Below are 26533 nucleotides of genomic sequence, written 5' to 3'. Positions count from 1 at the left end.
AGGCTTTCCTATAATTAACGTATAGAGGGACAAATACCTAGTGGATTTCGTCTGTAGTGAAATGAGCTTTCTGCAGAATAAGTAGGCTGGAACACACTTCCCAGCTGATGTGCGAGGACTTGATTGATATCACTAAAGGAGATCTGCTTGATATTCATCAGTTTTGCACAGATCTTATGGATGGCATCATTCTCATGAATAAGGAGGGCATCTGAAGATCGGTACAAGTGAGAAAGTGTCAAAATGGAGTTGTAGTTTTGAACAATAACCTGGAGAGGAAAAGGTCAGAAAAAAGAAAGGTAGGAGAGAATAATGGTTAAGATTACAGATTCTCAAGGCATCCTGGCTGGGTTCAAATCGGGGCTCTGTCACTTTCTAGCTGTATGACCTTGGACAAGTTTTTTAATCTCTCTATGCTCAGTTTCTTTTTTTTTTTTTTTTTTTTTTTCTTTTTTTTTTTTGAGATAGAGACTCATTCTGTAGCCAGGCTGGAGTACAGTGGCACCATCTCTGCTCACTGCAACCTCGGCCTCCTGGTTTGAGATTCTTGTGTCTCAGCTCCCTGAGCAGCTGGAATTACAGGCTTGTGCCACCATGGCCAGCTAATTTTTGTGTTTTTAGTAGAGACAGGGTTTCACCATGTTGGCCAGGCTGGTCTCAAACTCCTGGCCTCAAGTGATCCACCCGCCTTGTCCTCCTAAAGTGCTGGGATTATAGGCATGAGCCACCGTGCCCAGCCAGTTTCCTCATTTGTAATGGCTTCCTAGAACTGTAAGGATTAATGATATAATAGAAGTTAAACACTTAGAACTATGCCTTGTAGGGGCACAACAAAAATTGGCCATTATTATCATACTTATTTCCTATTTCATTTCCTATAGTGGCTTGTCTCACCTGATTTGTTTCTTCAACTAGGTTGATCAACAGGAAATTGGCTTATATAGAAATTTTCAAGCTGGACGCAGTGGCTCACGCCTGTAATCCCAGCACTTTGGGGGGCTGAGGTGGGTGGATCACCTGATGTTGAGAGTTCAAGACCAGCCTGACCAACATGGAAAAACCCCGCCTCTACTAAAAATACAAAATTAGCTGAGTATGGTGGCGCATGCCTGTAATCCCAGCTACTCGGGAGGCTGATGCAGGAGAATCACTTGAACCCAGGAGGCGGAGGTTGCAGTGAGCCAAGATCGTGCCATTGCACTCCAGCCTGGGCAACAAGAGAAAAATTCTGTCTCAAAAAAAAAGAAATTTTCTCCCAATGGAAAGAAATAAAAATTACTTGAAGGTGGCAATGGCACCATGAATCCCAACATGAGGTCAAAGTGTCTGCTTTATATACTAGAGTGAGAGAGACATTCTCAGGAATCGATTCCTGAGAGAAGCACAATCATCTTCTCTGACTTTTTTTTTGAGACAATCTCGCTCTGTGGCCCAGGCTGGAGTGCAGTGACATGATCTAGGCTCAATGCAACCTCTGCTTCACAGGTTCAAGCGATTCTCCTGCCTCAGCCTCCCGAGTAGCTGGGACAACAGGCAGGAGCCAAAACACCTGGCTAATTTTTGTATTTTTAGTAGAGATGGGGTTTTGCCATGTTGGCCAGGCTGGTCTCGGACTCCTGGCCTCAAGTGATCTGCCCACCCTCAGCCTCCCAAAGTGCTGGGATTACAGACGTGAGCCCACCCCGGCACCTGGCCATTCTCTGAAAAAAAAATTTTTTTTTTTAAGACGTGAGTCTTGCTCTTGTTGCCCAGGCTGGAGTGTAGTGGCTTGATCTCAGCTCACTGGAACCTCTGCCTCCCGGGTTCAAGAGATTCTCCTGCCTCAGCCTCTGAGTACCTGGGACTACAAGTGTGTGCCACCACACCCAGCTCATAATTGTATTTCTAGTAGAGATGGTGTTTCTCCATGTTGGCCAGGGTGATCTCGAACTTCTGACCTCAGGTGATCCACCCGCCTCAGCCTCCCAAAGTGCTGGGATTACAGATGTGAGCCACTGCGCCCAGCCATTCTCTTAAAAAAAATTTTTTTTTGAGATGGAGTCTCGCTCTGTCACCAGGCTAGAGTGCAGTGGTGGGATATCGGCTCGCTGCAGCCTCTGCCTCCCAAGTTCAAGAGAATCTCCTGCCTCAACCTCCTGAGTAGCTGAGACTACAGGCCCGCGCCACCATGCCCAGCTAATTTTTGTATTTTTAGTAGAGACAGGGTTTCACCATGTTGGCCAGGATGGTCTCGATCCCTTGACCTCATGATCTACCTGCCTTGGCCTCCCAAAGTGCTGGGATTACAGGCGTGAGCCACTGTACCCGGCCTCTCTGAAATTTTTAAAAGCAAGGATACCTCATCTGTTTGGAAAAGTTTAAGGGAAGATATATATACATATACCATATATAATATGGTACTCATGAACGTACCATATTATATAACCATTCTGGAAGCCATAACTTAACATTTCCAATGTAAGGGTGACAGCAATCTTTATTTTTATTTATTTATTTATTTTGAGACAGAGTCTCGCTCTATTGCCCAGGCTGGAGTACAGTGGCATGATCTCGGCTCACTGCAAGCTCCGCCTCACGGGTTCATGACATTCTCCTGCCTCAACCTCCCGAGTAGCTGGGACTACAGGTGCCCGCCACCACGCCTGGCTAATTTTTTGTACTTTTAGTAGAGACGGGTTTCACCATGTTAGCCAGGATGGTCTCGATCTCCTGACCTCGTGATCTGCCCACCTCGGCCTCCCAAAGCACTGGGATTACAGGCGTGAGCCACCATGCCCGGCTGGTGAGAGCAATCTTTTACCCACATTTATTTCTATTGCAAAGAACATAAAACATAAACTTTTCAATTAACATGTCCATACCTCACCAGTTCCATAAGGCCAAATAATCTGATTCATTTTCAATGAGTTTGAGTACTGATCTTGTAAATTCTGTGTAACGAAAGCTCCTATTCCTGATCCCGTGCCCCCAGCCATACTCATTATGATGAAAAAACCACTGAAAGAGTCACATTTCTCCACTTCCTTCCGGATTAGGTTCATTATAGATTCTTCATGCCTGGGTCCATGAACAGAATAACTATGCAATGGCAAAAGAAACAAACACAAACACTTCAATTTAACCACAGATACGTAATGCAGAGAGAAAGATACAGGATAGAGAGGTTTTTTCAAAACTACGGAAGTGAAGAAACTCTCATGAAAGGTACAGGTACACTGACAAAATTTTAAATACATAAGTTGAATATATTTAACCCACTTATGCCCAGTGTTCCATTACTGGAACGCTAAGCATGTGGGAGTTATTTATATCCTATTGCTCAAGGTCATTGATAAGGTTGGATTTTTCACTCATGCAAAAATTTAAAAAATTGCAACCTCTGGCATAAATGGGTTAACAGGAAAACACGACTGCCAGTAGAGGGAATTTACAGAGTATAGAAAGTTCTCTTTATTTTTGAGGTTTTAATCAGATACTTTAATATTTGGGGTTTTCATAGTTGTACTTATTTTGGGGGTACATGTGATATTTGGATATGTGTATACATGTGTAATGATCAAATCAGGGTAAACTGGATATCTATCACCTCAAACATTTATTTTTTCTATGTGTTGGGAACATTACAATCCTTCTCTTTATTTATTTTTTTTTCTGAGACAGTTTCGCTCGTCACCAGGGCTGGAGTACAATGGCACGATCTCGGCTCACTCCCCCTCCTGGGTTCAAGCGATTCCCTTGCCTCAGTCTCCTGAGTAGCTGGGATTACAGGTGTCCGAACCACACCAGGCTAATTTTTGTATTTTTAGTAGAGATGGGGTTTCACCATGTTGGCCAGGCTGGTCTCAAACTCCTGAACTCAGGTGATCAGCCTGCCTCGACCTCCCAAAGTGCTAAGATTACAGGTGTGAGCCACTGTGCCTGACCGCTTCTACTATTTTGATATATACAATAAATTATTGTTAACTATAATTTCCTAACTGTATTATTGAATACTAGAGTGTATTCCTTCTATCTAACTGTATTTTTGTACCCATTAGCAACTTTTTTTTTTTTTTGTAAACAGGGTCTCACTATACTGCCGAGGCTGGTTGTGAACTCCTGGCCTCAAGCAATTCTCCTGCCTCAGTCTCCCAAAGTGCTGGAATTACAGGCATGAGCCACTGTGCCCAGTGAGCAACTTCTTTTAATCTTCCTCCAAAAGCTCTCTTTTGTAGGCTATTCATTTTCTCCTTTTTTTTTTGTTTTTGTTTTTGTGTTTTTTGAGACGGAGTCTCGCTCTGTTGCCCAGGCTGGGGTGCAGTGGCACCATTTCGGCTCACTGCAACCTCCGCCTCCCAGGTTCAAGTGTCTCCCACCTCAGTCTCCTGAGTAGCTAGGATTACAGGTGCGCACCACCACACCCAGCTAATTTTTGTATTTTTAGTACAGACAGGGTTTCACCATGTTGGCCAGGCTGGTTTCAAACTCCTGACCTCAAGTGATCTGCCCACTTCAGCCTCCCAAAGTGTTGGGATTACAGGTATTAGCCACGGCGCCTGGCACCCCCCATCCCACGTCTTTTTTCCTTTTTGAGTTAGGGTCTTACTCCGTCACCCAGGCTGGAGTGAAATGTGAAGTGCAGTGGCAAAATCACAGCTCACTGCAGCCTTGCCTTGACTTCTCAGGCTCAAAAAATTATCCCATCTCAGCCTCCCAAGTACCTAGAACTACAAGAACATGCAACCATCCCTGGCTAATTTCTTTTTTTTCTGAGATGCAGTCTCGCCCTGTTGCCCAGGCTGGAGTGCTGTGGCATGATCTCTACTCACTGCAACCTCTGCCACTTGGGTTCAAGTGATTCTCCTGCCTTAGCTTCCTGAGTAGCTGGGACCGCAGGCACAGGCCACCATGCCCAGCTAATTTTTGTATTTTTAGTAGAGGCAGGGTTTCACCATGTTGGCCAGGCTGGTTTCAAACTCCTGACCTCAAGTGATCCACCCGCCTCGGCCTCCCAAACTGCTGGGATCACAGGCGAGAGCCACCATACCCAGCCGCTTGGCTAATTTCTTTTTTCTTTTTTTTGGAGGCAGAGTCTCACTCTGTTGCCCAAGCTGGAGTGCAGTGGCACGATCTCGGCTCACTACAACCTCTGCCTCCCAGGTTCAAGTGATTCTTCTGCCTCAGCCTCCCAAGGAGCTAAGGCCACAGGCACAGGCCACCACACCCATCTGATTTTTTTTTTTTAATGTTTTTTGAGATGGAGTTTTGTTCTTGTTGCCCAGGCTGGAGTGCAATGGTGTGACCTCGGCTCACTGCAACCTCTGCCTTCTGGGTTCAAGCGATTCTCCTGCCTCAGCCTCCTGAGTAGCTGGGATGGCAGCCGCCACCACGCCCAGCTAATTTTTTCTATTTTTTAGTTGAGACAGAGTTTTACCATGTTGGCCAGGCTGGTCTCAAACTCCTTTCCTCAGATGATCTGTCCACCTCAGCCTCGCAAAGTGCTGGGATGACAGGCGTGAGCCACTGCGACAGGCCTAATTTTTGTATTTTTAGTAGAGATGGGGTTTCATCATGTTGGCCAGGCTGACCAACTCCTGACCTCAAGTGATCCACCTTGGCCTCCCAAAGTGTTGGGATTACAGGCATGAGCCACTGTGCCTGGCCTCACCTGGCTAATTTCTTTTTAAAATTTTTTCGTAGCGACAAGCCCTCCCTTTGTCGCCTAGGGTGGACTTGAACTCCTGGGCTCAAGTGATCCTCCTGCCTCGGCCTCTCAAAGTGCTGGGATTACAGGTGTGAGTAGTGGTCATTCCTTTACCTGGGGCTTTCAATACCAGGTAGTTCTACAAGTTTATGATACAGTATAATATTTAATATTCCTAACAACAGTCCTGAAACAGTCGTTCTCAAACTGTGGTGCACATGGCTGGGCACGGTGGCTCATGCCTGTAATCCTAGCACTTTGGGAGGCTGAGGCAGGTGGATCACCTGAGGTCAAGGGTTCCAGACCAGCCTGGCCAAACTGGTGAAACCCCGTCTCTACTAAAAAATACAAAAATTAGCTGGGAGTGGTCGCGGGCACCTGTAATCCCAGCTACTCAGGAAGCTGAGGCAAGAGAATCACTTGAACCTGCGAGGCAGAGGTTGCAGTGAGCTGAGATCGAGCCACTGCACTACAGCCTGGGTGACAGAGCGAGACTCCATCTCAAAAAAAAAAAAAAAAAAAAAAAAATCCCAACATCAGGCCGGGCACAGTGGCTCATACCTGTAATCTCAGCACTTTGGGAGGCCGAGGCAGGTGGATCACCGGAGGCCAGGAGTTCCAGACCAGTCTGGGTAACATGGTGAATCCTCATCTCTACTAAAAAAATACGAAAATTAGCTGCACATAGCGGTGCACGCCTGTAGTCTCAGTTACTCAGGAGGCTGAGGCAGGATAATTGCTTGAACCCAGGAGATGGAGGTTGCACTGAGTCAAGATCATGCCACTGCACTCCAGCCTGGGTGACAGAACAAGACTCTGTCTCTTAAAAAAAAAACACCAAAAACCCAACATCAGGACTTTACCGCAAACCACTTAAATTAGAATCTCAGCAGAAGGGAAACGTGAAGGTGAAGACGGCAGTGGCCAGGGCCAGGGTCCTGGGAGTCCAGTGGCTGCAAAGGGCATCCCGGAACGTGGTGCCGCTGGGCGCACGGACAGCCTCCCGCATGACCAATGACATGCTCGCAGGGTCTTATCCTAGGACCCCAAAAGGACAGGCCACTGCCCTCAAGAACTATAACATGTGTGTGGGAGACTATGAGCCTTACCCGGATGATGGCATGGGGTATGGCGACTACCCAAAGCTTCCTGACCGCTCATAGCATGAGAGGGATCCATGGTATAGCTGGGACCAGCCGGACCTGAGATTGAACTGGGGTGAACCGATGCACTGGCACCTAGACATGTATACCAGGAATACGTCCCCCACACCTGTTTCTTGGAATGTCATGTGTATGCAGCTGTTCGGCTTCATGGCTTTCATGATATTCATGTTCTGGGTGGGGGACATGTACCCTGTCTACCAGCCTGTGGGACCAGAGAGTATCCTTACAATAATCTGTACCTGGAACAAGGTGGCGATCCCTCCAAAGAACCTGAGTCGGTGGTTCACTATGAGATCTGAGGAGGCTTCGTGGGCTTTTGTGCCCTCTAACTAGGATTCCCTCATTCCTAGAAATTTAACCTTAATGAAATCCCTAATAAAACTCAGTGCTGTGGTTAAAAAAAAAAAAAAAAAATCAGAATCTCTCAAAGTGAGCCCTAGGCATCAGGACTTTTCCAAAGAACCTCAGGAAATTCTAATGTGCAGCAAAGTTTGGGAACTACTGTCTTGTAGTATTCTCTATCATCGAGATATCTGCCAGATATGGACATTACATTGGTAAGTTAGTTTGCAGCATGACAGTGAGGAAGATGGAAAACCCTGCTGAAAGAGATCCTTGATTTCAACATTACCTGTACCTTAAGGACAGACATAGGCATGGAATGAGAGTTTCTTCTGGGTAAAATAAAATTCTTTTTTTTTTTTTTTTTTTTGAGACGGAGTCTTGCTCTGTCGCCCAGGCTGGAATGCAGTGGCACAATCTCAGCTCACTGCAAGCGCTGCCTCCCGGGTTCACGCCATTCTCCTGCCTCAGCCTCCCGAGTGGCTGGGACTACAGGCGCCTGACACCACACCCGGCTAATTTTTTTTGTATTTTTTTTTAGTAGAGACGGGGTTTCACTGTGTTAGCCAGGATGGTCTCGATCTCCTGACCTCGTGATCCGCCCGCCTCGGCCTCCCGAAGTGCTGGGATTACAGGCTTGAGCCACCGCGCCTGGCTGGTAAAATAAAATTCTAAATCTAAAACAGCAATTTCAAGATTATGTGCTTGGTATATCAACTGTACAGTTCTAACTTCGCTATCTATTAATCGACTGTGTAGCTGTCACTAAACTGAAATCACAAGAAATTATTCTTACCCATATGCCCAGTTGTTTCCAGAACCTTGTTTTTGACAGAAGCACGCATGTTGACCATATTTCCATTGGCCAGACTGGGCAGCCTTTGACAGCGTTTGATTGATAACTTTGGGTTCCATGTCAACAAGAACAGCCCGGGCAATTGGAACTAGAGGGGAAAAAAAACCCAAAAACATCAAAAGAAAAAAAGATTTATTATGTCTTATTTGGGTAACTCAGAGCATAGGTGTCCAAATCCAAAAAAAAAAAAAAAAATCCAGAGGTTGTGGATAGAAAGATCTGTCATACTGCTTAGAAGTCCCAGTGGGCAGCAGCAGGCATATGCGGATGTATACCAAGCCCAGCATTTGCTAAGCAGGCTGAATTAGTGTGGGCCTAAAAGAGTACCTGGGTCAGATTAGCCAGCATGATGGCATGTGCCTGTAATCCCAGCTACTCGGGAGGCTGAGGCAGGAGAACTGCTTGAACCTGGGAGGCAGAGGGTGCACTGAGCCAAGGTTGCACCACTGCACTCCAGCCTGGGCAACAGAGTGAGATTCTGTCTCAAAAAAAAAAAAAAAAAGAATACCTGGGTCAGGTCTACAAACACATGCTGAATGCTTATGATGCACCATGGACTGTGCTGGGAATACAGAGATGAAGACATCAAACTAGCCTTAGAAAGGGCAGGTGGGAGGCTGGGTGTGGTGGCTCACGCCTGTAATCCCAGCATTTTGGGAGGCTGAGGCAGGTGGATCACTTGAGGCCAGGAATTGGAGACCAGCCTGGCCATCATGGTGAAACCCCGACTCTACTAAAAATACAAAATTGGCCAGCTGCGGTGGCTCACACCTGTAATCCCAGCACTTTGGGAGGCCGAGGCGGGCGGATCACCTGAGGTCAGGAGTTCAAGACCAGACTGGCCAACATGGTGAAACCCTAACTCTACTAAAAACACAAAAAATTAGCTGGGCGTGGTGGCAGGCTCCTGTCATCCCAGCTACTCAGGAGGCTGAGGCAGGAGAATCGCTTGATCCTGGGAGGCAGAGGTTGCAGTGAGCCAAGATTGCGCCATTGCACTCCAGCCTGAGCAATAAAAGCAAAACACTGTCTCAAAACAAAAAACAAAAAGACAAAATTGGCAAGACTTGGTGGTGTGTGCCTGTAATCTCAGCTACTCAGGAGGCTGAGGCACGAGAATTGCTTGAACCCAGGAGGCAGAGGTTGCAATAAGCTGCGATCACACCACTGCGCTCCAGCTTGGGCAAGAGTGAGACTCTGTCTCAAAAAAAAAAAAAAAAAAAAAAAGACTTGTGGGAAAGATAAACACATCTGCAACATGCTATGACCAAACAAATCCACACCAAAGGAACATCGTATTTAGGGGTACAAAATACCATGGGTACAACATCCAGCTCAGAATTGTTGGAGCAGAGGATGGAGAAGGAGAGGGTAGAAGTGATGGATGGGGATGAAAAGCAGGTAGGCCTCAATCTTGGAAATCTTTATAGGCAATGCTAGAAAAGCTTGAACTTTATCTTTTAGGCCATGATAAACCACCAAAAATTTTCAAGCAGGCGAGGAATAGTTAGATGTCTGTCAATCATAATTCACTGTAGCCTCAAACTCTTGAGCTCAAGCAATCCTCCCACTTTGGCCTTCTAAGTAGCTGGGACTTCAGGTGTGTGCCATTACACCTAACTAATTTTTATTGTTTATTCCGTAGAGACAGAATCTTGCTCTATTGCCCAGGCTGGTCTTGAATTCCTGGCCTCGAACTCCTGGCCTCAAGCAATCCTCCCACCTTGGCCTCCCCAAACACTGGAATTACAGTGAGACACTGTGGCCAGCTGTTACATGTCTTTTTTTTTTTTTTTTTTTGAGATGGAGTCTCGCTCTGTCCCCCAGGCTGGAGTGCAGTGGCACAATCCTAGCTCACTGCAAGCTCCGCCTCCTGGGTTCACACCATTCTCCTGCCTCAGCCTCCCAAGTAGCTGGGACTACAGGCGCCCGCCACCACGTCCGGCTAATTTTTTTGTATTTTTAGTAAAGACGGGATTTTACCATGTTAGCCAGGATGGTCTCGATCTCCTGACCTCGTGATCCACCTACCTCGGCCTCCCAAAGTGCTGGGATTACAGGCATGAGCCACTGCGCCTGGCTGATGTTTTTTTAAACACAGCAGTATGGAGGAGGGATGTGACAGACAGTAGACTCCACGCAATGAATCCTAAAAGGAGTGTCTTGAGACAGTCCAGGTAAGAAAGAACAAAAGCCAGACTAAAGCAATGTCAGTGAAGGTGGAAATGGAAGAACAGTTTCAAGGAGTATATAGGAGGTCAAATAAGCAGATCTTGTTTGATGGTATGTATGCAGCAAGAGCACAAGGAACAATAATGAATGCCTTGGGTATAGAGATGTTGAGTTTGAGGTTCATATGAGAGATGTAGGTGGAGATATCCACTAATCTGCCTAGAGCTTTTAAGAGGCTGGGCTAGAGGTCTGAAAGTCACAGGTGTAATAAATGTAGCAAACTATGAGAGTGAAATTGCCGAGAGAGAACTATGCAAGTGAGGACAGGGGAGATGCAACAACTGGAGAAGAAAAGTGGGGTGACTAGGAGAAGGAGGTTCAAGGAGAGAGTTGTTTTTTGTCTTTTTTTTTTTTTTTTTTTGAGACGGAGTTTTGCTCTTGTCGCCTAGGCTGGAGTGCAATGGTGCAATCTCCGCCTCCTGGGTTCAAGCGATTCTCCTCCCTCAGCCTCCCAAGTAGCTGGGATTATAGGCACGCACCACTACGCTCGGCTAATTTTTGTATTTTTAGTATAGATGGGGTTTCACCACGTTGGCCAGGCTGGTCTCGAACTCCTGACCTCTGGTGATTCACCTGCCTCGGCCTCCCAAAGTATTGGGATTACAGGGATGAGCCACCATGCCTGGCCTTTTTTTTTTTTTTTTTTTTTTTGAGACGGCATCTCGCTCTATTTCCCAGGCTGGAGTGCAGTGGCGAGATCTCGGCTCACTGCAATCCCCCTCCTGGGTTCAAGTGATTCTCCTGCCTCAGCCTCCCGAATAACTGGGATTACAGGTATGTGCTACCATGTCCAGCTAATTTTTGTATTTTTAGTCGAGACGGGGTTTTACCCTGTTGGCCAGCCTGGTCTCTAACTCCTGACCTCAAGTGATCTGCCTGCCTCGGCCTCCCAAAGTGCTGGGATTATAGGCGTGAGCCACTGCGCCCTGCTGGAAAGAGTTTTTATATGTTACTGTTATCAAATGAAGTAGAGAAGTAAAGTGAATTAAGAAAAGAAAGAGAGGCTGGGCACAGTGGCTCACGCCTGTAATCCCAGCACTTTGGGAAGCCAAGGTGGGCGGATCATTTGAGGTCAGGAGTTCGAGACCAGCCTGACCAACATGCTAAAACCCCATCTCTACTAAAAATACAAAAAAATTAGTTGGGCGTGGTGGCACATGCCTGTAGTTCCAGCTACTCAGGAGGCTGAGGGCTGTGAATAGCCACCACACTCCAGCTTGGGCAACATAGTGTAGCAAGAACCTGTCTCTACAAGAAAAAGAAAAAAAGAAAAGAAAAACAGTAGTTGGATCTGGAGATTCGGAGGTCACTGGAAACTTTTCTTAGAGCAGCTTCAATGATGCTATGAGGGGCAGAAGCAGGATCATAGGTGGTTAAGCAGGGTCCTTTTTTTTTTTTTGGAGATGGAGTCTCGCTCTGTCACCAGGCTGAAGGGCAGTGGTATGGTCTCGGCTCACTGCATCCTCTGCCTCCTGGGTTCAAGTGATTCTCCTGCCTCAGCCTCCCAAGTAGCTGGAATTACAGGCACACACCACCATGCCCAGCTAATTTTTGTATTTTTAGTAGAGATGGGGTTTCACCATGTTGGTCAGGCTGGTCTTGAACTCCTGACCTTGTGATCCACTCGCCTCGGCCTCCCAAAGTGCTGGGATTACAGGCGTGAGCCACCGTGCCCGGCCAGCAGGGTCCTCTTTTGAGAATCTTAGATGAAAGGCAAAGAGATAAGAAGAAGAAAGCTATAGTCAATAGATGAGTTTTGTTTGGTTGGTCTTAAATTGGTGAGATCTGAGCGTGTAGAAGGGAAAATGCCACCGGAAAACCAAAGATTATTAACATAGAAATGAAAAGCAAAAACAAAGTCATTCCCTAGTGAAATGGGAAGGAATGGGGTTTGAAAACCATGTGGAAGGCCTGGCTTTGAAGGGTTTGGTTATATCAGAGTAAAGGAGAGGACTGTGGGCCACACCTACCTCCATTCTCCTCCTCACTGAAGAATCTTTCTTTGCAAGATGCTTGATATGCCTCATTCTCTCTCTTAGAGCAGAGTCCCTGGGAACTGTGTGAGTCACTAAGCAAAGCATCAAAAACTTCAAAACCAATCTGATTGCCACACTGACCAAGTTGCACTGTTACAATTGACATGCTGAGCCACAAACTAGGTGTATTACCTCTAAAAACAACCTGTAATTGGAAAAAAATAGGCTTTGAGAACTACTACATTACTAATAAGAACAAATAAAATGCCACATATGTTAATTATACATCAATAAAAAGTCTTTTTTTTTTTTTTTTCCCGAGACGGAGTCTTGTTTTGTCACCCAGGCTAGAATGCAGTGGCATGCTCTCGGCTCACTGCAACCTCTGCCTCCCAGGTTCAAGCGATTCTCCTGCCTCAGCCTCCTGAGTAGCTGGGATTACAGGCATGTGCCACCACGCCTGGCTAATTTTTGTATTCTTAGTAGAGATGCGGTTTCACCATGTTGGCCAGGTTGGTCTTGAACTCTTGACCTTGTGATCTACCTACTTCAGCCTCCCAAAGTGCTGGGATTACAGGCATGAGCCACCGTGCCTGGCCCAAAAAGTCATTTTAAAATGCCACATACGTATATAATGTTAGAGATAGAACAGCTGTGTTGTCTAAGGAGCTAGTCATTCAAAGAAGTTCTCTTACTCTCTATGTGGTTTTGGGATTTGTGATTTACTGTACCTGAATCCATTCATACACAGCTCAATAGTCTCCAAAATCTGATTTGTAATCACTTTTTTCCTAAACATACGTTTAAAACAAAACATTCTCCTCAGTTGAGGAGTGATAAAAGAAAAAAAGAGGCTGGGTGCGTGGCTCACACCTGTAATCCCAGCATTTTGGGAGGCTGAGTTGGGAGGATCACATGAGCCTGGCTGTTCCAGACCTGGTCAACATGGCAAAACCCTGCTTGTACAAAAAATACAACCATTATCTTGGCGTGGTGGTGTGCGCCTGCAGTCCCAGCTACTCAGGAGGCTGAGGTGGGAGGATCACCTGAGCCTGGGAGGTAGAGGCTGCAGTGAGCCAAGATCTTGCTACCGCACTCCAGCCTGGGTGACAAAGTGACATCCTCTTGTCTCACAAAAAAAAAAAAAAAAAATTAAAAAAATAAAAACAAGACAAAACAAATGCTGATTGAAGAAATTAGCAGTACCACCCTTCACACCACATGAACATGTAGAAAGAACACAGAAGTGTGCTCAACATTGTACATTCAATTAACATTAATTTTCTCTCTTCTAAATAATGGCTTACGCTTTCTCCACTAGTCTAGCCTGGTAACTTTAGTAAGACCTGTAAGAAAGATTTTGTGTTTAGCTCAGGTAGGGCAGCAAGAAAGATGCAGCTTGGAGAAAGAAAACCAGATGAAATATTAACCGGGCGCAATGGCTCATGCCTGTAATCCCAGTACTTTGGGAGGCCGAGGCGGGAGGATCACCTGAGCCCAGGGATTCCAGATCAGCCTGGGCAACACAGCGAGACCCTGTCTCCATTTAAAAAAGAAAGAAAGCAAAAGAAACATTAGAGCAGGTCCTCATTATTTTTACCTAGGAAAAGACAATTTTTGATAAAGACTTCACATCAGGTCTATGCAGCACTGGAAATGAGCCGTAGGTTGTGAGACAGACTCTGTGCTTAAAATGTCAAACCGACAAAGTAGGTATATTATTATCCTCATTTTACAGATAAGGAAACTGAGGCTCTGAAAGGTTATTGACTTTTCCAAGGCCACAGAACCAGTAAACAGCAAAGCCAAAAGGCCTCCCGTTCCCCACGGGCCCCAGGAGTTCCCCACACGTAACCCGACTCACCGCCAGACGCTGACCAGCGCTTCTCTCCGGTTCAAACTTCGGAGCAACCTACTCACCATGCGCATGCTCACTTTCAACACGAAAAACTTACTAAGAACGAATGCGCATGTTCCATAAACGGAGAGTTTTGTTGTGTATATATTTTTTCCTATTCAGAAAGATTAATTACGCATGTTCAATTTCAATTTACGAACTTCAAATATGGTACGCATGCTCACTGTCCACCGAAAGCTCTAGCTGACAATGCGCATGCTCTAGTCTCCAAGCGCGGCTTCGGCTGGTGTTTTGCGCATGTTTCTGCCAGCACCTGGCTCCTGGAGGTAGTTCTGCGCATGTCCACTGCCCACTGTTTGGCTTCACGGAACCCTGTACGCATGCTCCTACGCTAAACTTTAGGAGCCAGTCTAGGGCCTAGGCGCAGACGCACTGAGCCTAAGCAGCCGGTGATGGCGGCAGCGGCTGTGGTGGCTGCGGCGGGTCCGGGCCCATGAGGCGACGAAGGAGGCGGGACGGCTTTTACTCAGCGCCGGACTTCCGAGACAGGGAAGCTGAGGACATGGCAGGAGTGTTTGACATAGACCTGGACCAGCCAGAGGACGCGGGCTCTGAGGATGAGCTGGAGGAGGGGGTGAGGCCCGGGGTCCCCTGGGGCCCGAGGTGACAGGGCCGGGGCGGCGGCGCGGGCGCAGGAAGCGCGGTGTGTCCTAGAGCGTGGAGACCCAGGGGGGCTCCTGAGGAGCTGAGGGTCGCGCGGCCCGAGACAGGGGAGCGGGCGGGGCGGTCATGGCCCTAGGTGTGAGGCCTCTGCGGGGCTCGCAGGTGCAGGTCGCACCCTTAGCCCCAGGTCAGCGCAGCCCCGAGCAATCTGAAGGGGGAAAGAGAACGGGCGCGTGGTCGATTCCTCGAGCTGTTGGACTTGAGTGTGGCGGGGCGCGGGTGGCGTGAGCGTGTGTTGGGGAGACGGGGGCTGCTCTTGCTGGGTGTCCCGTAAGTGCAGGTGAAGTGTGGAGGGTTTCCCTTCGAGTCTAGAATTTCAAGTATTAAATCTTCAGACCTCCCACAACCACCTCTCTTCTCGGCCTGTCGCTTCTCTCCTAGGAAGCGCTCAGCTGTTAGAAGTGACAGCTGAAAACTTCTGTCGGGAGTAGCACTGCCGCTGCTGTTACAGCCACCAGGAGTTTTATTTCGGGAGCAAGGGGGCTCTGCTGCATCTTCCAATCTTCCAGGGTTTGTTTGTTTGCTTTTTTTTTTTTAACTCCCTTCCGTGTGACTTTTTAAAATAAGCATTTATAAGGACACACGGCACTTGTAACCTTTCCCCAAGTTGAAGATGTCTGTATTTTTTTCAGAATAATTAATGTAATTTTGGGGTGGAGAAAAAAAGCCAGTTGACAGCCTCGATTTAGCTTGCCAGAAATAAGTTGCCTGAACAGAGACTTGTGAATGGTGGTATGAGGGCTTTCCTAGCTGTAATTTAAGGGTGCTAAATTTAGAATTGTATTTCCTAGTATATAGCTTGGTTTTACCTTGGCTGGCTTAGTGGTTTGTTAATCTTTATGGAATAACTTTTTTTTTCCCTAGATAAATTTATCAAAAAATGACAAACTGCACCTGAAGTTCAAAGATGTTGTCATACTAAACCACTGATCCTGGACCAAATGATCATCAGTTGATAACCTCTTGGTAGTTTAGCATCTAAATGCCAATGTTTAGTTGAATACATGGGTTAATGACTGATGTCAGATGTTTGCTCTAATTACATAGGGGCTTCCTTTCCCTTGCCTCACCCTCAGTTTTTCTCCTCTGGCACCTGCCCTACTGTTGACAAAAGATTGAGATGGTGTATATAAAGAATTTTGAACACTTTTAAGAAACTAAGTGGCCTAAAATAATACTGTTCTTTTTGTTTGTTTGTTTTGTTTTGAGACTGGGTGTCACTCTATTGCCCAGGCTGGAGTGCAATGGTGCGATCTCAGCTCACTGCAATCTCAGGCTCCCGGGTTCAAGCAATTGTCATGCCTCAGCCTCCCAAGTAGCTAGGATTACAGGCATGCGCCACCACACCTGGCTAATTTTTGTATTTTTAGTAGAGACAGAGTTTCACCATATTGGCCAGGCTGTTCTTGGACTCCTGACCTCGAATGATCCACCAGCCTCGGCCTCCCAGAATGCTGGGATTATAGGCATAAACCACCGTACCTGGCCAATACTGTTCTTTTCATAATCAAATGAGACTAAATCAAAATCACACAGTTTAGAAAGTGGGTATTGAGGTGTGTGCTTTTTCTTTTCTTTCTTTCTGTTTTGTTTTTTTTTTTTTTTTGAGACAGAGTCTTGCTCTGTCACCCAGGCTGGAGTGCGGTGGCATGATCTCGGCTCCTGGGTTCAAGCGATTCTCCTGCCTCAGCCTCCTGAGTAGCTGGGACTACAGGCGTGTGCCACCACACCCGGCTAATTTTTTGTATTTTTAGTAGTGATAGAGTTTCACTGTGTTAGCCAGGATGGTCTCGATCTCTTAACCTCGTAATCCACCTGCCTCGGCCTCCCAAAGTGCTAGGATTGCAGGTGTGAGCCACCATGCCTGGCTTTTTTTTTTTTTTTTTTGAGACAGGGTCTCCCTCTGTCACCCAGGCTGGAGTGCAGTGGTGCAATCTCTACTCACTGCAGCCTCTGCCTCCCGGGTTCAAGTGATTCTCCTACCTCAGCCTCCCGAGTAGCTGGGATTACAGGGGCGTGCCACATCACCCGGCTAAGTTTTTGTATTTTAGTAGAGACGGGGTTTCACCATGTGGCCCAGGCTGGTCTTGAACTTCTGACCTCAGGTGATCACCTGCCTCAGTCTCCCAAAGTGCTGGGATTACAAGTGTGAGCCACCCCACCAGGCTTTTTATTTTATTTTATTTTAATTTTTTTTGAGACAGAGTCTCACTGTGTTGCCCAAGCTGGAGTGCAGTGGCCCGATCTCGGCTCACTGCAGTCTCCGCCTCCCGGGCTCAAGTGATTCTCGTGCCTCAGCCTTCCGAGTAGCTGGGACTACAGGCGCACACCACCATGCCTGGATAATTGTATTTTAGTAGAGATGGGGTTTCACCATGTTGCCCAGGGTGGGCCTGAACTCCTGAGCTCCGGCGATCTGCCAGCCTTGGCCTCCCAAAGTGCTGGGATTACAGGCGTGAGCCACTGCATCCGGTCAGTGTGTGCTTTTTCGATGTTTTTTTTTTTTTTTTTTTTTGGCAGTTTTTCCATTTATTTAAACAGAAAATGTGCACACAAGCTGTCTACTCATTTTCTTCACTGTGCAGCCTGGCATTGGGGTTGGTGACTCTGATGGCCAGTTGGCAGCTCTTTCCACGATGGCTTTGCAGTTCTTGGAGGAAACATTGTGAGCGATCTCGGCACAGTAAGATTTGTTGCATATCAGCAGCACTTCCAGCTCCTTGACGTTGTGGACCAGGAACTTCCGGAAGCCACTGGGCAGCATGTGCTTTGTTTTTTTGTTGCTTCCATAACCAATGTTGGGTATCAAGATCTGGCCCTTGAATCTTCTATGAACCCTATTGTCAATGCCTCTGGGTTTCCGCCAGTTACGCTTAATTTTGACATATCGGTCTGACTGGTGCCGGATGAACTTCTTGGTTCTCTTTTTGATGATCTTGGGCTTCACAAGGGGTCTAAGGGCAGCCATGATGCCGAGGAGGAGATGGCGCCACATTCGTAGGCAGCGCCGAGGAAGACTCGATGATGTTTTCATACAGAATTCCACCTAGCCTCTTAATCGAACATAATGGTACACTAGATACAATTGGAAACAAATATGAGATTACTTTCATTATATATACCATATACCATACTCTTTATCAGTTATGTTGGTTCTCTATGACAGTGGCTTTGGAGCAGGGCAGGGGAGAAAACTGGATAGGAAGGTGCTTTATATCTTCATTAGTTGAACTGATAGAATTTCCAGACTGGGTTTATTCTTTTTTTTTTTGGTTCTTTTCTGAGACGGAGTCTTGCTCTATTCGCCCAGGTTGGAGTGCAATGGCGCAATCTCGGCTCGCTGCAGCCTCCACTTCCCGGGTTCAAGTGATTCTCCTGCCTCAGCCTCCCGAATAGCTGGGATTACAGGCGCTCGCCACCAGGCCTGGCTAATTTTTGTATTTTTAGTAGAGACGAGGTTTCTCCATGTTGGTCAGGCTGGTCCGGAACTTCCAACCTTGGGTGATCTGCCTGCCTCGGCCTCTCAAAATACAGGTGTGAGCCACCGCGCCCGGCCAGGCTTATTCTTTTTTCAAAATACAGTACTGTATTAAAATTCCTGTATAAACTGGGACTTTTTCTTTTCACTTTCTCGTGTTTCAAGAACAGTAGGTGTTCCAGGGCTTTTGTCCTGCTGGGTACAAGCAAGTAGGATTTTGAGAGGGTGTGAGGAGGAGGTCAGAAAAATGGGTGGAAATAGGAAAGAGAAAGAAATATGGCCCCGACCTTGGGGAGAGAAAGTTTGGGGAAAGAGCAAAGGCAATTAAAGAGGATTTTGAGGAAGAGACTTCTGTAAAATATGTCTTAGCAGTACTTTTTGGAGTTGAAAATGTTTCTTTTTAGTGTGTTATTTATTCTAAGAGGTTCCTCAAGATGGATAATGAAGATTTGGAGTAGGATTGGGTTGGCAATCCAAGGAGATTCGGTGACATCCAGATTACCCTGAAATTAAAAAAAAAAAAAAATTCTGGAAAATGGGAGAAGTTTAGATTCTTAGAAAATCTTCTGATAGTTTCTATTTGTGAATTTATAGCCTTTAATTAATTTATTACACAAAGTTTTTAAACATTGGTGCCTATCAGGGCAGTCTTCCTCATTTTATAGTAAGGAAACTGAGGCATAGGCCAGATAATAGCCAAAGATCACATAGTGGTAGTGTCTTCTGACTTAATTCAGCAAGCTTCATTGCACAGGTTCTTCATTGCATTTACTAGTCATGTTTATAATGTTCCTCTTTGTGATATGTCAAAAGTGAATTCAGATTCCTTTGGCCATACTCACATTGTGACTGGAGTAAATTCCTTAATCTCTGCTGTTTTCTATAACATGAGGGTTACATGAAATAAGTACATAAAGTACAGTACTTTCAAAATATCCTGGCGTATTAAGCAATTAGCTAGTTCACAGAAATACAGCTTGTCTTGTCATTGCTAAGGAGCCAATCATTCAGGTTTACCCTCATATGCCTAGAGACTTAATAATTGCGGTTAAACTAGAGGTGCTATATTTTTACAGCTGTAGTATCATAGTGTGTATTTTTTTTTTAAACTAATTGATTCCGTTTAGAGAGATGTGCCTTTCAAGGTATGTTACAGAGTGACTATGCATTAGTAAATATAGGTATTTCCATGGTTTATTTAATTAGTCAGAGATTAAAAGATGAGACTAAACTGATACATTTATGGACAAAGTTGAATATCTGCCACCTAACTTGAAAAAGATCCTGTTTAAGGCCAGGCGCAGTGGCTCACACCTGTAATCCCAGCACTTTGGGAGGCCAAGGCAGGTGGATCACGAGGTCAGGAGCTGGAGAACAGCCTGGCCAATATGGTGAAACCCAGTCTCTACTAAAAATACAAAAATTAGCCAGGCATGGTGGTGCACACCTCTAGTCCCAGCTACTCAGGAGGCTGAGGCAGGAGAATCTGTTGAACCCGGGAGGTGGAGGTTGCAGTGAGCCGAGATCACACCACTGCACTCCAGCCTGGGCGACAGAGTGAGATTCCATCTCAAAACAAACAAACAAACAAAAGATTCTGTTTAAATATCTCAGAGGAATATAATCAAAGCCTATTGGTAAGAGGGGAGTTTTTGGGGGGAGGGTGTCTTTTTTGTTTGTTTTTTTGTTTCACTGTTGATGATATCATTTGGGGCAGTGAATTGAAACTAAGGAAAAGTTTTCCTTCAGAGAATTTAGATTGCAAAAATACTGGAATCTTCTCTGCTCTCTCTATAGCTTTAAGAGTAGTAGAAAACTGTAATGCAATTTTAAAAATTCTCACTTTGTACTCTAATTCAAAATTTGAAATAATCACGCAGGCTTACTGTACAAGTTTCAGATTGGGACATCAGATTTTTATTGAGTAAAAGGTTTAACATTTTTGAAAACCAAAGTGCTATATAGATAGTATATACTCAAACATTCATGATTATGAAAAATTATAGAAAAAATATCAATACTTATCTTGCTTTGTAATATATACTTACTATAAAGTAGCAACTTTTTTTTAATTTTTTATTTTTTATTTTTTTGAGACGGAGTTTTGCTCTTGTGGCCCAGGCTGGAGTGCAGTGGTGCGATCTCACCTCACTGCAACCTCTGCCCCCCAAGTAGCTGGGATTACAGGTGCCCACCACCACACCCAGCTAATTTTTTGTACTTTTTTGGTAGAGGTGGAGTTTCACCATGTTGGCCAGGCTGGTCTCGAACTCTTGACCTCAGGCAATACACCCGCCTCGGCCTCCCAAAGTGCTGGGATTACAGGCGTGAGCCACTGCGCCCGGCCGGCAGCAACTATTTTAAAATAGCCCAAGAGTTTAGGCAAAGTTCTACCCTTTCTTCCATTTCCTCTAAGTCACTGAATCTTGTCAATCCTAATGAACGCAGCAAAGACATTGGATAGGCCATAAAGCTTAAGGCAGCAGAAAAAAATTAGGAATAAAGAGTTTCCTGGCCAGGCAGGGTGGCTCATGCCTGTAATCCCAGCACTTTGGGAGGCCAAGGCAGGCAGATCACCTGAGGTCAGGGGTTCGAGACCAGCCTGGCCAACATGGTGAAAACCCTGTCTCTATTAAAAATACAAAAATTAGCCGGGCCTGGTGTCAGGTGCCTGTAATCCCAGCTACTCAGGAGGCTGAGGCAGGAGAATCGCTTGAACCTGGGAGGCAGAGGTTGCAGTGAGCCAAGATCACGCCATTGCCCTCCAGCCTGGGGGAGAAGAGCAAGACTTCATCTCAAAAAAAAAAAAAAAAAAAAAAAAAAAAAAGGAGTAAAGAGTTTCCTGTGAAAGAGAGTTGTCAGTATGTATTATATAATGTTAGCTGACACTTCTGTGAGCCTTCTAGAGGTAACACTGAGTAGCAGAAAAGATTTGTGCCTCAAATGCTTCTGTCCTAGACAGTAACGGTAGAAGTTATTAGCACAATATGCAGGTGCCAGCATTACAGGTCTGGCCAGCTCAGGAAATGAAACATAGCTATAGGGCATATCTTGTGAGGTGGCTTCAAAATCATGGTCCAGTCTTAACTACTCTGTAGTCTTTAATTTAGAATTAAGTAAAACTAACATTAAAGAAAAAACAATTATGTAATACCAGTTTTATCACATCTGAAAGAAGTTAGTCTTTTGTCATAAAAGTGAAGCCATCCTAGGTGATTATATAGAGCAACAAAGACAAAAAAACCTTTAACCATGACCACCCCCATATCCCACACATAAAATAAACTGTATCCAGTTAAAATGGTGAGAATTGGTTTTTTTCCCTTTGATACTGCCCCTTCTCTTTGCCTGTGTATAATCATGAAATGTACATTCCTAGTATTATATGTTATCGTGATTTGGTCATACAATGAGTGAGTTATGACTAAAATTTTGTGTTTTTGGGGCATTTGAACATTCATTCTATAAGAATACTATCAGTTTTTGGCTGGGTATGATGGCTCGTGCCTGTAATCCCAGAACTTTGGGAAGCTAAGGTGGAAGGATCATTTGAGGCCAAGAGTTCGAGACCAACCTGGCCAACAAAACAAGACCCCATCGGTACAAAAAATTAAAAAAGTAAATAGTGGGCATAGTAGCACACAGCACACGCCTGGCTCTAGCGACTCCAGAGGCTGAGAAGAGATGATCACTTGAGCCCAGGAGTTTGAGGATGCAATGAGCTATGATCCTACTACAGCACTCCAGCCTGGGTGACAGAAACCTAGTTGCTAAACGCACACACACACACACACACACCCCTATCTACACACACACACACACGCACACACACCCCTGTCTGTTTTTGTTGTGTATGTTGGCTGTGTACTGGTAGTTTTGAAGAAAGATATATTCACTTTAATATCTTAATTACTCTAAAGTTTTGACATGATTGCTTAAACGCTTGTAATGTTTTAGAGTCTATTTTCTTTTTTTTTTTTTTTTTGAGATGGAGTCTCACTCTTGTCACCCAGCCTGGAGTGCAATGGTGCGATCTCGGCTCGCTGCAACCTCCACCTCCTGGGTTCAAGCGATTCTCCTGCCTCAGCCTCCTGAGTAGCTGGGATTACAGGTGCCCGCCACCAGGCCCGGCTAATGTTTTGTATTTTTAGTAGAGGCGGGGTTTCTCCATGTTGGCCAGGCTGATCTCGAACTCCCTACCCTCAGGTGATCTGCCTGCCTTGGCCCCAAAGTGTTGGGATTACAGGCGTGAGCCACGCGCCTGGCCTAGAGTCTATTTTCAATTAATTAGTATCCTTTCGTGTAAACTGAGAGTTCATAATCAGATTAGATTCATTTTAAAGCTATATATTGTAATGTCAATAACTGAAATTCTGCTGCCAAGTTTTTTGTTGTTTTTTGTTTATACAATTCAGTGACTTTGAGTATATTTACAGAGTTGTGCACCCATCACCAAAATTAGGTTTTAGAAATTTTTACCACTCGGCTGGGTGCGGTGGCTCAGGCCTGTAATCTCAGTCCTTTGGGAGGCCAAGGCAGATGGATCACTTGAAGTTGGGAGTTCGAGACCAGCCTGGCCAACATGGTGAAATTCCGTCTCTACTAATAATACAAAAATACCCAGGCGTGGTGGTGCATGCCTGTAATCCCAGCTACTTGGGAGACTGAGGCAGGAGAATCGCTTGAACTCGGGAGGCGGAGGTTCCCATGAGCCGAGATTGCGCCATTGCACTCCAGCCTGGGCGACAGAGTGAGACCTTGTCTTTTTTTTTTTGAGACGGAGTCTCGCTCTGTCGGCCAGGCTAGAGTGCAGTGGCGCCATCTCGGCTCACTGCAAGCTCCGCCTCCTGGGTTCACGCCATTCTCCTGCCTCAGCCTCCTGAGTAGCTGGGACTACAGGTGCCCGCCACCAAGCCCGGCTAATGTTTTGTATTTTTAGTAGAGACGGGGTTTCACTATGTTAGCCAAGATGGTCTTGATCTCCTGACCTGGTGATCTGCCTGCCTCGGCCTCCTAAAGTGCTGGGATTACAGGTGTGATCCACCGCACCTGGCCAACACTCCATCTTGAAAAAAAAAAAGAAATTTTTATCACCCTATAAAGAAATTTTGGGGCCGGGCATGGTGGCTTACGCCTGTAATCCCAGTACTTTGGGAGGCCAAGGCAGATGGAGCGCATGAGCCTAGGAGTTAGAAATCAGCCTGGGCAGCATAACAACACTCTGTCTCTGAAAAAAAAAAAAAAAAAAAAAAGAAACAAAGTTTTGGCCAATTTATTTACTTCTGATTCTCACCCTCAGCTCCAGGCAACTAACCTATTTCTCATCTCTATAGATTTGGCTTTTCTAGGCCCAGTGTGGTGGCTCATACCTGTGATCCCAACACTTTGGGAGGCCGAGACAGGAGGATCACTTGAGATCAGCCTGGGCAATATAGTGAGACCCCCGTCTCTACGAAAAATAGAAAAAATTTATCTGTCTTGGTGGTGTGCGGCTGTAGTCTCAGCTACTTGGAAGCCTGAGGTTGGAGGATTGCTTGAGTCTCCAAGGTTGAGTTTGCCGTGATCCTGCCACTGCACTTCAACCTGGGCAACAGAATGAGACCCTGTCTCTTAAAAAAAAAAAAAAAAAAACAACGAAAAAACTTTTTCTGGACATTCTGTATAAATGGAATCATATAGTGTATGAGCTTTTATATTTGGTGGCTTTCACTTTTTTTTTTTTTTTTTTTTTGAGACGGAGTCTCACTCTATCACCTAGGCTGGAGTGCAGTGGTGTGATCTCTGCTCACTGCAACCTCTGCCTCCTGGGTTCAAGTAATTCTCCTGCCTCACCATCCTGAGTAGCTGGGGCCACAGGTGTGCACCACCACACCTGGCTAATTTTTGTATTTTCAGTAGAGATGGGGTTTTGCCATGTTAGCCAGGCTGGTCTCAAACTGCTGACCTCAAGTGATCTGCCTGCCTTGGCCTCTCAAAGTGATGGGATTACAGGCGTGAGCCACAGCGCCCAGCTGCTTCTTTCACTTAACATAATGTTTTTGAAGATCATCTATGTTGTAACATGTATCAGTACTTCATTTCTTTTTAGGGCCAAATAATTATTCCGTTGTATGGCTACAATGCATTTTGTTTATCCATTCACCAGTTGATGTTCATTTGAGTTATTCATTCAGATGTTCACTTGAATTGTGAATAAAGCATTTTTTGTTTCTTTTTTTTTTTTGGAGATAGGGTCTCGCTCTGTTGGCCATGCTGTAGTGCAGTGGCGTGAAACAGCTCGCTGCAGCTTCACCCTCCTGGGCTGAAGTAGTTCTCCTGCCTCAGTCTCTCATGTAGCTGGGACCACAGGCACGTGCCACCATTCCCAGCTAATTTTTTGGTTTGTTGCAGAGATGGGGGTCTCGTGATTTTGTCCCGGTTGGTTTTAAACTCTGGCCTCAAGCAATTCTTCTGCCTCTGCCTTCCAAAGTGTTAGGATTATAGGCATGAGCCACCTTGCCTGGCCAGAATAAAGCTTTTAGAAGGCCGGGTGTGGGGGCTCATGCCTATAATCCCAGCACTGTGGGAGGCTGAGGCAGGTGGATCGCTGGAGTCCAGGAGTTCCAGACTGGCCTGGGCAACATGATGAAACCTATTCTCTACAAAAAAATAAGCCGAGGCTGGGCACGGTGGCCTGTAATCCCAGCACTTTGGGAGGCCGATCTGGGTGGATCATGAAGTCAAGAGTTTAAGACCAGCCTGGCCAAGATGCTGAAACCCCGTCTCTACTAAAAATACAAAAATTAGCCGGGCATGGTGGCGGGTGCCTGTAATCCCAGCTACTCAGGAGGCTGAGGCAAAGAATTGCTTGAACCTGGGAGGCAGAGGTTGCAGTGACCCGAGATCGCGCCACTGCACTCCAGCCTGGGCAACAGAGCAAGACTCCGTCTCAAAAAAAAAAAAAAAAAAAAAAAAAAAAAGAACCGAGCATGGTGCTACGCACTTGTAGTCCCAGCTGTTCGGGAGGCTGAAGTGGGAGGATCATCTGAGTCCAGGAGGTTGAGGCTACAGTGAGCCGTGATCACACAACTGCTCTCCAGCCTGGGTGATAGAGTGACACTGTGTCTCAAAAAAAAAAAAAAAGTTTTTATGAACATTTGTGCCCAGATCTTTGTGGAGCATATACTTTTCATTTCTTTTGAGTAGATATATTGGAGTAGATTTGCTGGGTCATGTAATAGTAAGTCTATGTTTAATTTTTTAAGAGACAAACTTTTCCAACACGGTTGCACCATTTTACATTCTCACTAGCACTGTAGGAGGGTTCCAGTTTCTCTCATCCTTCCCCAACTTACTTTTCCTCTTTATCATCTATTGTTACCATAGTGGGTGTGAAGTAGTTTCTCAGTGTGGTTTTGATTTGCATTTCCCTAACAACTAATGATGTTGAACATCTTTCCATTTGCTTATTGTTCATTTGTGTATTTTCTTTGGAGAAATACCTATTCAGATCCTAGCTCATTTTTCAAAAATTGGGTGTGTCATCTTTTTCTTTATATATTTTATTTATTTATTTTAGAGATGAGATCTCACTTTAGAGTTCTGGTCTCGAACTCCTGGCCTCAAGCAGTCTTCCACCTTGGCTTCCCAAAGTGCTGGGATTACAGGCATGAGCCACTGCGCTTGGCCTATTTATCTTTTTATTGTTGAGTTGGAGTAATTATTTATTTATTTATTTATTTTGAGATGGAGTCTTGTTCTGTTGCCCAGGCTGGAGTGCAGTGGCGTGATCTCGGCTCACTGCAACCTCCACCTCCCAGGTTCAAGTGATTCTTCTGCCTCAGCCTCCTGAGTAGCTGGGATTACAGGTGCGCACCAACACCTCTGGCTAATTTTTATATTTTTAGTAGAGACAGGGTTTCACCACGTTGGTCAGGCTGGCCTCGAACTCCTGACCTCATGATCCACCGTCCTTGGCCTCCCAAAGTGTTGGGATTACAGGCGTGAGCCACTGTGCACAGCCCGGAGTAATTCTTTATATATCATTTTTGTTCTTTGAGACGGAGTCCGCTCTGTTGCCCAGGCTGGAGTGCAGTGGCGCCATCTCTGCTCACTGCAGCCTCTGCCTTCTGGGTTCAAGCAATTCTCCTGCCTCAGCCTCTCTAGTAGCTGGGATTACAGGTGCCCATCACCACGCCCAGCTAATTTTTGTAGTTTTAGTAGAGATTGGGTTTTGCCAT

At 45.7% G+C, this 26533-nt stretch overlaps 2 protein-coding genes and 2 pseudogenes across 12 annotated transcripts in view; 2 read left to right on the top strand and 2 right to left on the bottom strand.

The window, feature by feature from the left end:
• The window catches only part of TUBD1 (tubulin delta 1), a 32151-nt gene extending 17783 nt beyond the window's left edge, over positions 1–14368 (bottom strand). For 2 of the 7 annotated variants that reach the window (XM_003278479.4, XM_003278481.4), the window contains exons 1-5: positions 14120–14368; positions 12250–12460; positions 7988–8135; positions 2862–3078; positions 38–269 (exon numbers count right to left, since the gene is read on the bottom strand). In XM_003278479.4, the coding sequence (XP_003278527.1) occupies positions 38–269; positions 2862–3078; positions 7988–8135; positions 12250–12421 (769 nt within the window). In that variant the 5' untranslated portion in view covers positions 12422–12460; positions 14120–14368. Of the gene's footprint in view, positions 1–37; positions 270–2861; positions 3079–7987; positions 8136–12249; positions 12461–14119 lie in introns of those variants that run through there. The other 5 variants (XM_030828376.1, XM_030828375.1, XM_003278483.4 and 2 more) reach the window with 5 other exon arrangements.
• On the top strand, positions 6496–7242 carry LOC105739058 (annotated as a pseudogene).
• Positions 14369–14467: 99 nt separating the features above from the next.
• RPS6KB1 (ribosomal protein S6 kinase B1) overlaps positions 14468–26533 on the top strand; it is a 59534-nt gene continuing 47468 nt past the window's right edge. For 3 of the 5 annotated variants that reach the window (XR_004033423.1, XM_003278476.3, XM_030828374.1), the window contains exon 1: positions 14468–14747. Coding sequence is in view for 2 of the 5 variants with exons in the window: in XM_003278476.3 (XP_003278524.2) it covers positions 14607–14747 (141 nt within the window). In the remaining 3 variants the exon portion in view is untranslated. Of the gene's footprint in view, positions 14748–15173; positions 15347–26533 lie in introns of those variants that run through there. The other 2 variants (XM_003278477.3, XM_030828373.1) reach the window with 2 other exon arrangements.
• LOC100594677 lies at positions 17358–18137 on the bottom strand (annotated as a pseudogene).

This window comes from Nomascus leucogenys, chromosome 14 (genome assembly GCF_006542625.1).
Source record: "Nomascus leucogenys isolate Asia chromosome 14, Asia_NLE_v1, whole genome shotgun sequence".
Taxonomy (NCBI): Eukaryota; Metazoa; Chordata; class Mammalia; order Primates; family Hylobatidae; genus Nomascus; species Nomascus leucogenys.
Note: the sequence above shows the minus strand (reverse complement) of the source record. Positions and strands in the feature narration are given on the sequence as shown.